Raw genomic sequence first — 12,409 nt, 5'->3', positions numbered from 1 at the left:
AAGATTTATTTTTTAAAAATCAAAGTGCATTTTAAGGGAGGAGGATGTTTCAAGAATTGGGGGAAGGCAGAGAAAAGGGAATAACTAGAAAAACAAGAAGGAAAAAGCTTTCAACTTATCCTAACTCGATGACTCAGTCTCAAGCCATATCACATTTGATTTTTTTTTTTCCTTTTTATTCCCTTGTGGTGTGGTTCGGGGAGGAATAAATTAAGAAGTGGCGGGGAGGGGGGGGGAACCTTACAGTGTTAGCATTTATCTTTCAACAAACAGGAAATGAAAATGATACCATATTAGGAGCCACTTTATGTTATTCATCCTCTGTTCTTTAGTCAGTTATTGAACAGCCAAACTAAAAGATGCTCAGAACACATAATGCTAAAGGAATTCAGTTTTCCAAAGTGGCTCAGTTAGAACAATTAAAATGTTAGCAATGGCATTTTTCTACAGTTATTTGTTTTTTATGTAAGTGTTCTAAGTTCTTCAATGTTACAACTAAAACATTTTTAGATTAAGAAAAATGGTTTGTTTTAAAATTATCATGGGGCAGAGGAATGGAGGCATCTCAGTTATTCTTTTTAAAAACAAGTAGTCGTCTGTGGTGCTAAATGGTACAAATTTAAGGGTGGGAGGCAATATTTACTGAAGAGTCTGATGAATATTAATCGTGACTTAATTTAGGGGTAAACATTGTTGATGGAACAATTACAAAGACCAACTAGAAGGAGGTCCAAATTCCCAGCATCAAAAGAAACCATTACCTCTATGTTCCATCCAAATGTCTACCAGGCTGACCTTTTACTGGTCAAAGGTGGTAACACCACATGGCAAACACACATGGAGAATCTGTACACCCAGTCACCTCCACAACCCTGGTGTGCTTTACTGCTGGAGGGTATCTTATTTCTTCTTAAGAATATCACTTAGATTCATCATTCATTTGGAGAATTATCCAGGTTCTTTATTGTGCCTCAACCTCAAGTCTACTATCCTAACTCTGCTTTACTATAAGACAGGCAAGGTTACAGACAGAGGCAAAAATCCAAGTTTTTCCTTGTGTTTATTAGCGCAAACTAGCATGTCATATATAGTATTGGGAAGGATTTTGGATTTTTATCATTGGTAACAGTTCTAATACAAACCTCTGAGAACTGAAAGAAAAAAATCTCACCAAATTCACTTTTTATTTTTATGCAAAAATGGCTACAAATTCACACCTAGTGAAATCAGCTCTTCTCTCTACGGAGGGCTGTCTTGCATTTACAATACTCACTGATCCTTCAAACAGCTTGCAGATTCTTTGCTGTTTTTTTATGCCATCATTCCATGAGCTCACCACCCCCATCAATTTTCACAGCATCCCTTCTTTGTTATAATATGGGAATACAAACATTTAATATTAGCAAATATAGTCTAGCATTCTCTTATCAACTGACTCCCATGACAGGCAAAGAAAAGGATGGAAAATTCAGTCCAAAGGTCACCTAAAAATCTGGCTGACAAATTTACACATCCTTTTATGTTGTAGTATCAAAAAAGAATTACTCTCTCAGAGCTTTCCTGGTGGGTACAGGAGGAGTATCTAGCATAAAAGGAATGACAACAGGCCACGCAGTAAGGAAAACTGCGTGTGCAGTGTCTGTTTAAATTAGTAACCTGGTGCACCAATACTGCAGAATGACTAGAGTCAAAAATGGGTTAAAAAGGACGTGGGCTAACAGACTTCGAAGGATTCGAATCCTGGCTCTGAGACTCTGAGCACATTATGTAACCTTTTCAAGCTTTTCACTTCTCCTTCTAAATATGGAATAATAATCTCTGAACTTTGAAGGGTTGTTTTGAGGATTAAATAAATTCTTGCACATAACAAGCTTAGCACAGAGCCTAGCACTTCATGAATGCTCAAAAAAAAAAAAAAAAGTTTTTTTTTTAAAGGAAAGTTATATCAGTCTAGTCTATCTAGACTTCTACTGACTAAGTAGATGTTTCGAAACTGGATCAACACAACAGAGATTCGATGGAGTTTGCAGCTGTGCTAACTGGGGAGAGAATTTAAGAGATTTTAAAGAAGGGAACAGGAAGCTAGGATGATGATGCTCATTTCTCATGGATTTATTCCCTTAGTTCTCACTTTTATCTGTCCCGGGTCCTAAAGAAATGTTTTTTCTCCCCTTGACTAATACGAGTCACCCCCTCTTCTATTCCCCGTGGCCTCAAGTCAGTCTTCAGATCACCAACACTGCCCAAGACTGTAACAGGGGTATCACTCCATAACTGCTGAAGGCCAGGGGGTCCCATGCACCATCTTCAAAGGTAAAAGCTAAGAAGATTACACTCATTCTTTTAGCAGAGAAAAGGTAACATGGGCTGAAATTCACTGAACACAATCATATTCTACACTCTCAGGAGGACTAATCATTTTAAACCCAATTGGGCGGTTCTCACTCATGAGAAAAGAATTCTAAAAAAAAGCGAACGATCTGGGAGACAGAAAAAACACTAGAATTACAGAGGATGGAGAAAGGAAGGGGCCAGGCCACTCATTCCATTTCACAAGCTGCTGAGGCTATTCCAAGGCCTCTAGTTCTCATGCTGTGTTTCATAGTTGGGGGAAAACTGAGATTCATGGGGAGAACTTAACCTGACACTGTGAAGCTAGTAAGACTAGAACCCAGGTGACATGATGCTTGGTCTGACTTTCCCAAAGGGGTGTGATCCCCGGCATCACCTGGGACACCACCTGAGAACTCAGATCTTTGCTCCCCTCCCATCTCTTACACTGACCTACGTAGGCAGAAGCCTGGGGGGTGTGTGTATGTGTGCGCACACACGGGTGCACAACGTTGGACACACACAGGTTACAAAGAAGCAAGCATGGATTAGTTGACAGAGGTCCCCAGTTTCAGCGACTGGGATCTGACCTAATCTTGTCCAGTTCTCCAGGGGAGGGATGCAGGAGTAAATGCTTCCAATAAGGACACCAAGGGTCCAAGTTTAATGAGGGGTGTTGGGGAGACACCACTCTCTTCTATGAACTGAGTGTGCCTTAGCGGGGCTCGATATCCTCAGCCACTGCATACACTGACAGTCCCTACAAAACTGACGGAGGCAGAATGGGTCTTGTCACCTGGCCTCTTAAGAGCATACTATCAAAAAGAGGAAAATAAGGTAAAAAAAAAAACAAAAACGGGGGTGGTGGGGAGGTCAGCTCTGTAAGGAGGAGAAATTAAATTCTTCTACCAAGCCGAGTATTTACCAAATAGCGATCTTCCAGACACTCTATCGAGTGGTGGTCATTCAGACCTTCACAACTCGGCCTTGAAGGCCAACTCGGGCTCTCAGCGGGTAGGCAACCTACGGCTCATTTCACCCCAATTGAAGAATTTCCCAACTTTTATTGTATTCTGTCACCATCTTAACATTCCTCACGTGTTATTATTAAAGACTCTCTTGACATTTGAAGCAGACGCACTCGGATACTCTGTCATAGTCTAGGAATTCTAATGCTCCCAGAGTAAAGCAGGATTTTAAATTATGAAAAAGAATCGACTTGGTTTTCCAGGGGGGGGGGGGGGGGGACGAGGAAGGGCGACACGCAGAGACCCTCCCTCCTTTTTCTCGGCCCCTGTCTCAGAGCAGTGGCAACACGGAGCTGTGATGCTATCAGGATCTCTCTGTCCCACCACCCTTCGAGCTTGTTCAGAGAGAGTCAGGAGGTTGGGGAGTCCCCGTTGTGAGGCGCTGTCCTGAGTGCCGCTTCAAATGGGGTTAGAAGGGCCCAAAGGGCATCGGAGACAGGTAACATACCGGCCAACGTCCCGGAAGTTGGTGTGATTACCAACAGCCCGGCTGACGGCGGAGGGATCACACGAGACCCCGCGGTGACAGGTCTGAGTGGGGCTGCTGTGTCCCTCCGCTGTCGCGGCCTGTGCACGCCCCTTCCTGCCGACATTTTGTTAGCGCTCACAGCTCCCGGTGGATGGATTTGGAAACCTCCCTCGTGGGCCCAGCATCACCGAGCTCCAGCCCAGGCCCCGCCTGCCACGAGCTTCTCGGGGAGAAAGCCCCTTGAGGCAGAGGAGAGCGCGGCCCTAGCGGCTGTGTTTCCAAACCCTTGGTCTGCAAGGCCTGGGTGTGTGCTGAGAACCTCGCGGGGTGAAGTGGTGTTAAAACTTGCTACTTTAAAATGTCTCTCTGGCATGCAGATTATTATTTGAGCTTAAAAGAATCATAGCCCCAAAGACTCAGAAACTCTGACCTTCCTTTCCCTAAAAGAATTGCAAGGGCCTGTCAGAAGAGAGCTAGCACTAGCGGATTTGCACAGAGTACAGGCCAGGAGGTGGGGCGTGGGGAACTCTGCAGGGCCCTGAGATCAGAGTCCACTCTGCGCCCCACTGTCTCCCTGTGGTCACACATTTATTTATTAAATACTGACTTTTCCATCTCCCTGTGAACGGCCTTTCTCCCCTTTGAAGTTCCAAAGCCCTGCTCCCAACACCCCCTTTCGTCTTTAGGTGAAGATGGTGTTCATCTCAAGGGTTTCGACCATTCTGATAGATGACCCCGTTTTCCTGGGTCTCTCCCCTGTATACCATCTTGCTAAACTTTTGCTTGATTTTCTCCTCTTACTCTCTCTCCCTGTCAACTGAATTCTTCGCCCAGACAGAAGAACTTAAAAGGGTAGAGGAAAATGTTCTCCTCCCTAACAGAGCCCTGATGACCCCGGGTACAAAGCCATCCAACAGCACTGAGCAAGAAAGGAAGACAGATTCCAAAGGTGGGGGCCTGCCCATCACCTTTGAACAAGTTAGTCAGATCTTTTACACCTCAGTTTCCTCATCTTTGGGGGGCAGGGGGGCACTATTCTGAGTCTCAGAGGACAATCACCATCCACTTAGAAACACCTTCTCAAAGAGCAAGAAGGAATATTACATTAAACATGCTCATTAAGTGTGAGACACATACTGACTTCCAAATGTTAGATTCTCCTTTTAAAACATGACTCGGGGTCAAAGAAACAGGGTTTTGAATTGCGGGCTGTGGAGATTCAATGAACCTGAGGGTAAATTCACTAGGACAGTGTCTTGGCTATAGAGGAGGGGCTTGATAAACATTCTTTCAAATAGTTTTTGAGCTCCTTAATGCAACAAGCAGTACGTGGGCATACTAGATTTTTCTATAGCCAATGGATTCAAACAGATCATGAGGGTAACCAACTCATCCCAGTTTGCTCAGGACTCTCCCTGTTCTGCAAGAGAAAATCCCAAGTCTCAGGAATTCCCAAGTCCCAGGAAAGCAAACTGCAGCAGCTGGTCACCATCACATGCTGTTGAACAGAGATTAATTTTAAAAAGAACCCAATATCCCTCCACTCTCAGTCTCCCTCACCCCACAACCTGGGCACATCCCTCAAGCGGCTCCTGCGACCTGGAATGTCCTTGCCAGGCTCTCCCCCTGACACCTCCACAGTGACCCCCCACCCCAAACTCTGCCTTGAGGGCAGTTACACACCGAGTAGCCTTACCCTCTCCACATTATAGGAAGGAAGAAACCGCCTTACTTGTCTATATCCAGGGTGGAATACACTAGGTGCCTGATAAACAGTGACCGAATGGAATCAAATGAGTCATGGATAACAGGTCCACATCCCTCCACCCCCATCCTTGTCAGGGCCAAGCAGATCCTCCCCATCAGCTGGGTGGCTCCTATGCTCCTTGGCTGCTTTCAATATTCACTTTAAAGGGTCTTGGGGCTGAGGGGTTGTAGGAAACCTGTCCTGGGCCCTGCCCCTGACACATAAGGAGCCCTGGACATGATGAACAGGCCAAACTTTCAAGGCTTCTTTTCTTTCTTTCCAAGCCCGTCTTTATACACCAAAGAGAATAGCTAATGACTGAGCAAGGTTACATGGTCACAAAGCAGAATTAAACTGAATAAATATGTACAGAAAACTGTATTTATACCATAAATGTCTCAGCCAGATAAGTCCATCCACAGGCTTCTTTTTTTCCTGTTGTCTGTTAAATCAGATGCCTTTCCCTTTTCCCAAAATGGGATTCTGACCCAGCCACTGAGATATCTTTTGTGTGATCTCATCGCCAACTGAACGATTGAGAGAGCTCACGAGCATCTCCCTCCCAGGCGAATGAATCCAGATAACGGGATGAATACGGATTTAAACCCAGGGGACAGCAGGTACTCAACTCTCAGAAGGAGCCTCTGGGTGCTTCTGTACGGCCCTGGCCGTGGGCAACCAGACACTCACCATGTTCCCACCTCTGGTGTCCTTGCCCTGTCGGGGAGGGAGCTGGACACTTCATGACCTACATAAGACTACACATACTGACGGTGGGGACTTTTCCTCCTCCAGTCCTAACTCATTTCCATGACTGCCTATTGTCCAGAAAAATCTGTCAACAGAGAACATCTAACAGATGCAATCTTAAAATACATTCCGACCTCAAAAAGGACATTCCCTGTCCTCGATCCAAATGATTTCTATGGTGTCCATCTGTCGTCATGCTAGGTGCCTAAGTGTCCAGGGTAGGACCTCATGTAATTTCTTGGCTTCCTGGTAATTAACAGCTGGGGTTAATCCCCATCCAGTCCATTGATAAATGTCAAAAAATTACAACTGCCTTTGTAATAATGAAATGAACTCAGAAATATTCAAAAAGGCTTTGGATGCCCACTAAGATGTCTTTTTGACACCCTCCTCCATCAGGGAAACCAGTAACATGGTGTAACATAAGAACTGAATTAACCATCATTTCACTGTCAACAAGTTCTACGTAAATAGTCCACTGCTAAGAGAACGTGCATTATATATTTTGCTAGCTTCCAACAAAAACACACACAAGATGGCTGCCTCTCCCCCACAATGCTGCACAGATAGGTCTAAATTAGACTCCATAACCGAACATGCTGATTTCTGCCTGGTGGCTTGAACTCTGCCATGAGAATCTTAAGGCTTCTCCATTTGGCTCAAATGCAGATAACGCTAGAAAGGGAAATGAGCTCTGCCTCTATCCCCTAAGGTGAGCGAGGGTGATCTTTTTAAAAAACTGGAATAGAATTCCTTTATGGAGGTTTGACTGCAGGTAAGAAACACCAGGACCTCCTGTTTGGGGTCAGAGTTGAGGTTTCTGGGGTTTAGATTTGGGGGCTGGCAAGCTACACGGGACAGGACTCCAGGGGTTTCCCTGGTTTTGGTCACATCTGGGGCTGACGCTGCCCTCCCAGATTCTCCAGTGCAATCCTTTCACACTGATTCTCCAGGGTAGACATAATGAACCTCTGGTGATCTCTACTCTAAGATCCAATTTGAGCTTATTGGGTTTGTTTTTACAATGGGGGCGCACGTGTGACCTTGCCCCCAGAGTAAACGCCAGAGGCCTCGGTACTGCTCGGCTGAGAGAATCTGGGCGGTGGGAGGCTGTCTCCTCCTCCTCTTGAGTGATTGCCCTTTGGGAAAATGCTCAGGTCTTGACTGCTCTTTCCTGTCGTGCTCAGAGGTGCAAACAGTTTTCAAATTCAAGTTAATACACGGTAATTGTGTAACAGACTTTGAGATAACTTGGAAATTCAGGTATTTCCTGGACCAGGAAATGCTTTCTTTAAGGGAAACAGAAGTAGCCCTTTTGGGTCAGTCATGCGCAGAGCACCCCCTCTACATGAGCAGATACATCATGCTGGGCAGAGGGGGTGTGTGGGGGGCCAATGCCAATGAGAAAGAAGACAGAAAGGCTGCTGAGACACAAGAGCACCTCTCACACCCTCCTGCTGCTGCACAGACGTCGCTTCCCCAGTACCTCAGACTCTACGGGCACAACGACGTTGGCCAATCAAAAAGTACATTTCCTGACATGGGTGCATGAAATGGCAAACACGGAAATACAAATATCAGAGAAATAGGAAGCTGCCAATGAGTGGCTGTGAGTCTAACTGTCCTCTGCACCAAACTCTCTGCAACCCCAATATTGTCCGTCTAATTGTTGATAAGGGCGTTGGGCATGGGTTCCTTCAGTACTAAAAACTGCTGACATTTTCTTGTGTATTTCATTAGATTAAATAATCACTCTTTGGGTATGGCCCTAATCTTGCACTGAAGTCTTCTGAGCATGTTTCTGGTGTTTTCAAAAATGCATTACTGAGAGCAAGCACTACCCAGTGAATGAACAGTGCCACTGGAGACTTACTTATAATCTTTTTTTTGTTTTTTTCTAGAATGTAGGAACCAGGAGGACAGCCCCATCTGTCTCACTCATTCTTTTACTGCTTGGTGGCTCCAACAAGGTTCTTCCATGGTATAGGCTCGGGGTGATGCCTGCTAAATGCCTAAGTAGATAAATGGATGGATGGATGAACACCCCTCAGCTAGCTCTCCATGACCACCAACAGCAGCGAGGACTGGCATGTGAAGCTGCCCTCCAGGGAACCTGACCGATAGGGCGACACTGGTTTTTACACACCAAGGTGAAGAAGAATGAAGTAAAAGGGGAGAGCTGGCCCTTAGGAAGCCGGGAACCTATGTGAACAAGTTGCTAAGAATGGGATGCCAATTGTTGTTTTGATTCTCTAGACCAAGGACTGCTTAGGAAACTTTTTCTGCAAGGACCAGCCAGATAGTAGATATTTTCAGCTTTGCAGGCCATAGGGATTCTGTTGCGATTACTCAACTTTTCTGTTGTACAGCAAAAGGCAGCCACACACAATGTGTAACTCAAAGGGAACAGCCATGTTCCAAGACAGCCTCACACACGGATGCTGAGATCTGAGTCTCATATAGTTCATTCTTCTTGTGAATCTTACCTCCCTCACCCCGACTGTTCAAAATGCAAAAACCTGTCTCAGCTCATCAGATTTGGCCCAGGGGCTGCAGTTCTCTGTCATCCTTCTAGTAATCCTCGCAAGCTTGGAAGAAATGGAACTCTTCAGAACCAGCCCTGCCATCTTCCATTAAAGCAAAGTTGTTCAAAAAATATCATAAGGAATATCACAGGTAACCACCACACAGTAACTTCCAGAAAGATAAGCATCTCTGATTCTTATTAAAAGTTGAAAAACCTGCTTTGGGTTTGAGGTGGGACTGGAGGATGAAGGGACAACTATGAATAAACGAAATCCGCAAAGAATCTAAGAATCATCATATAGGTCTGTACCATTCCCAGGCCATGTTCACCAAAACAAAACATTAATGCTGCTGGGAGATAACTATCTGACTTACTGATCATCTAACTCCTTTCCTTCTCCGAACTGCTTCTTTTGGATAATGAGGAATAATGAATAAAAGGTTAGTTAATCATGGCCTTGCACTCAAAATCTGCAGTCTGGAATGCCAACTTAGGTGAACCATGACAGCTCTGTTCAACAATTTATTCCGGCTGATCATTAAGAATTTCATCAATTAAACACATACATGCAAGAAGCTGGATCACTTTATAAAAACTGAAACATGTAAGGTCAGAAAGCAATAGCCATAGAGCTGGTCCTATTCAGTCCAGTCTTTCAGGGGCTTCCCATGCTTCAATCACAAGTGAACTCTGGGAGTGAGATAAATAAACTCCTCCTCTCCTTCTCAGTAAGCGTGTTGAATTTAAATACGTTTCCCAAGACTCATGTAAGAATTTGGGGGGGGGGGGGCACAGTTTACAATGTGCCCTTTGCTTGGATAAATACCCCACTGTCCTAGTAAGTTCATATCTATAGTCTGAATGCAAAAGTACTTAAAATAACTTTTGACACATTCTGACTAAAAAAAAAAATAAATAAGTGATCCATCATAACTAATTAAAAAAAAAAAATCCTTTCTATCCTGGAAAGTCACAACAAAAAGTTTAAGTGTGTTTTGGCTGATTTTTCTCTGCAACTATTTGAAGCTATAAATGACTTAACTCAGTAAAATTCCAGATGTAATTATCTACTGTACTTAGCCCAGGGCTCTTCATATATCTCGGCATTGCTGTCTTGCATACAAAATAGGCTTTTCAATGGCTGGTAACAATATAATGTACAACATTGTTTTAATTTCCCCGAGTCGGCTAACCTCTTGCCTACACTAAACCAGCCAGAGGAAGAAGCCACAGTGAATCATCAAGCACTCAAAAGCATTTTGGAACTCGGCTGCATAAATGGGGTTTGTAGGGTCAGCCTTGTGCAATTGTACATTTTAATAATATCCATTTCTGACCCAATTTTTACTTTTAGAAACTAATTTTCTATTAATTATACCAAGGAGGGAATGATCGCTAAAACATGGTGGTTCATCAACAAGTTACATCAGGAAGTGGAACTCACATTTCAAATACACACCGACCAAATGTGATCCACGGGAAAAATCTGCACAAGTTAATTTTCTCTAGTCATAAAATATGTTCTACATGGTCCAGTGGATTTCCAAACACAAGATTCTCTCCCTCTCTCTATGTATATGATATGCACATGATATATATTGTATGTACCTGAATATGCGTTTGTATGTACATGTGGGTGTGTGTACATATTTAAAATGTATAGTGAACTCTCAGTTGTTCTCAGTGATGGAGAGAGAAGGGGAACAATGAAAAATGATGCATAAATCCACATATACTTTCTATTTTAACTTTGGAAAAAAGGCTTGCATGTGTCCTGGCTTGCCCCATGTTGCCCACACTCATGTTCTCTCTCACTCGCTCTCCATTCATTCACTCTCCATATCTCTCCCCAGCTTGTCTTCCTAACTTCGGGTTAATAATATTAGCAACAGTGGGGGCTCAGACCAACAACAGATAACCAGTAAACTTAAAAAGGAAAAGAGAGAAGGGAGGTCAAGTGAGAGAGAGACGGAAAAGCTAAAAGGCAGTGAGTGGCTGAGGCTTGGCGGCATACACAGAGATGCACAGAACTGTGAGATGTCTGAGCAGCAGTGTCCAAGAATGAACTGAAGCTGAACCTTCCCAAAGAGGAAAAGAAATAAAATACAGTAACATAAAAGAAGATCAAAGGAAAGAAAGGACAACATCAGATTTTTGAACCTTCCATTCAATAATGAGTACACAGGAACTCATTACAGAACACTACAGAAATTTGGAAGTGGAGGAATACTGAGGTAATATCAAAAATAAATGTGGTTTTTACCTGTAGCTCTAACTGCTGTACAACCTGCATTTGTACTCTACATTGGGCTGTACTTCTATCGTCCAGCGCATGCTCACTGTTGAGATGTCTGCAACAATACATAGAAAATCATTAAGTGAAATGGAGAAACAAAAAAGGAAAATTTAAGTTACCAGGATGTTCACGCATCTACTAGGTCTAGTTTACAGTCCTGCAGAGGGGCTGCCCTTTTCCATCCCCACCACTGAAAACTGTCATTATGTATAACTGAGCACACTGCTAGCACCAAATAGAAGGCTTCCAGGGAGAAGTTGTGTGGCGCTGACGGAGATAACCATTTACGCAGAAATAACAAAACTTATGAAAGTAAGTCAAGGCTGCCATTCAAGACCACCTCAATGGGTAGACATCTGAGACAGGGCCCACGAGGTATTTCAAAACCGTCTGATTTATATGGGTCTGAATATGAGCATTTGTTCACAAGGAAACTGATTTCACATCACTGATGACACATTCTTATATTGAAATGCATAAACATGAATGTCAGAGACAGCAAGGGGTGGAAAAGCAACTTTGAACATATGAAATCTGCAACATGAACCTACACATGCAAATAATATACCAATGGTGGGGGGGGGGGGGGGGGCAGGAAGGATGCAGACAACTATTGCAAAGGAAAACTGCCTGGGTTCTTGACTGTGGTCTGGATATCCAGTTTACAGATGGTTCAGACCACATGCTGAGGGTGCCTGTTCCGTGGTCCTTTTACTATTTACTAGATTTTTCCAATGGGAAAAAGGCTAAAAACCTGAAATTTCAATGAGTTTTACCATACATGGGAGCTCTGGTAATCAGAGGGTTGAATCAAAGCCTAAAATCTGAAAACTAAAAACCCCTGTATCCATTTTACTCAGTCTTCTTAAGAATGCTGCTTAATTACATAAAAAGAAGTTTGCCTCATTCTACTATCAACATTTTCATGACATTTAGGCCCTCAACACAACCTGGATTTAATATAAAATTACAGAAAACCTTAATAACAACAGCAACAAAAACAGGAATAGTTGATTTTTAAGACTTTAGGATGATACTCTGTTTTCAGTTGCTTTTTCCAAATGTGGTTTAAATAAGCCATTGAGAGCCCATATTTGTACCCCTTCAAAATGGCTAAGTAAACCAAATGTCTACCCTGAGCATTTAACTAGGTAAAATGAAGCCTTACTCCTTGGTAAGCACATCCCCTCCTGTTTAATAATACTCAAAATGTGGCTATTTTATGACCTCAAGGTACTTGGAATGACTTTTACCTTAAAAA

General features: G+C 43.4%; 1 protein-coding gene across 18 annotated transcripts in view; it reads right to left on the bottom strand.

Annotated features, from left to right (window-relative positions):
* Positions 1-12,409, bottom strand: part of FOXP1 (forkhead box P1) — a 615,660-nt gene that overhangs the window by 32,526 nt on the left and 570,725 nt on the right. For all 18 annotated transcript variants that reach the window (XR_011483693.1, XM_070455670.1, XM_070455679.1 and 15 more), the window contains one exon: positions 11,116-11,203. Coding sequence is in view for 17 of the 18 variants with exons in the window: in XM_070455670.1 (XP_070311771.1) it covers positions 11,116-11,203 (88 nt within the window). In the remaining variant the exon portion in view is untranslated. The remainder of the gene's footprint in view (positions 1-11,115; positions 11,204-12,409) is intronic.

Source organism: Odocoileus virginianus, chromosome 26 (genome assembly GCF_023699985.2).
Source record: "Odocoileus virginianus isolate 20LAN1187 ecotype Illinois chromosome 26, Ovbor_1.2, whole genome shotgun sequence".
Classification (NCBI taxonomy): domain Eukaryota; kingdom Metazoa; phylum Chordata; class Mammalia; order Artiodactyla; family Cervidae; genus Odocoileus; species Odocoileus virginianus.
This window is presented reverse-complemented; position numbering and strand designations above follow the sequence as displayed.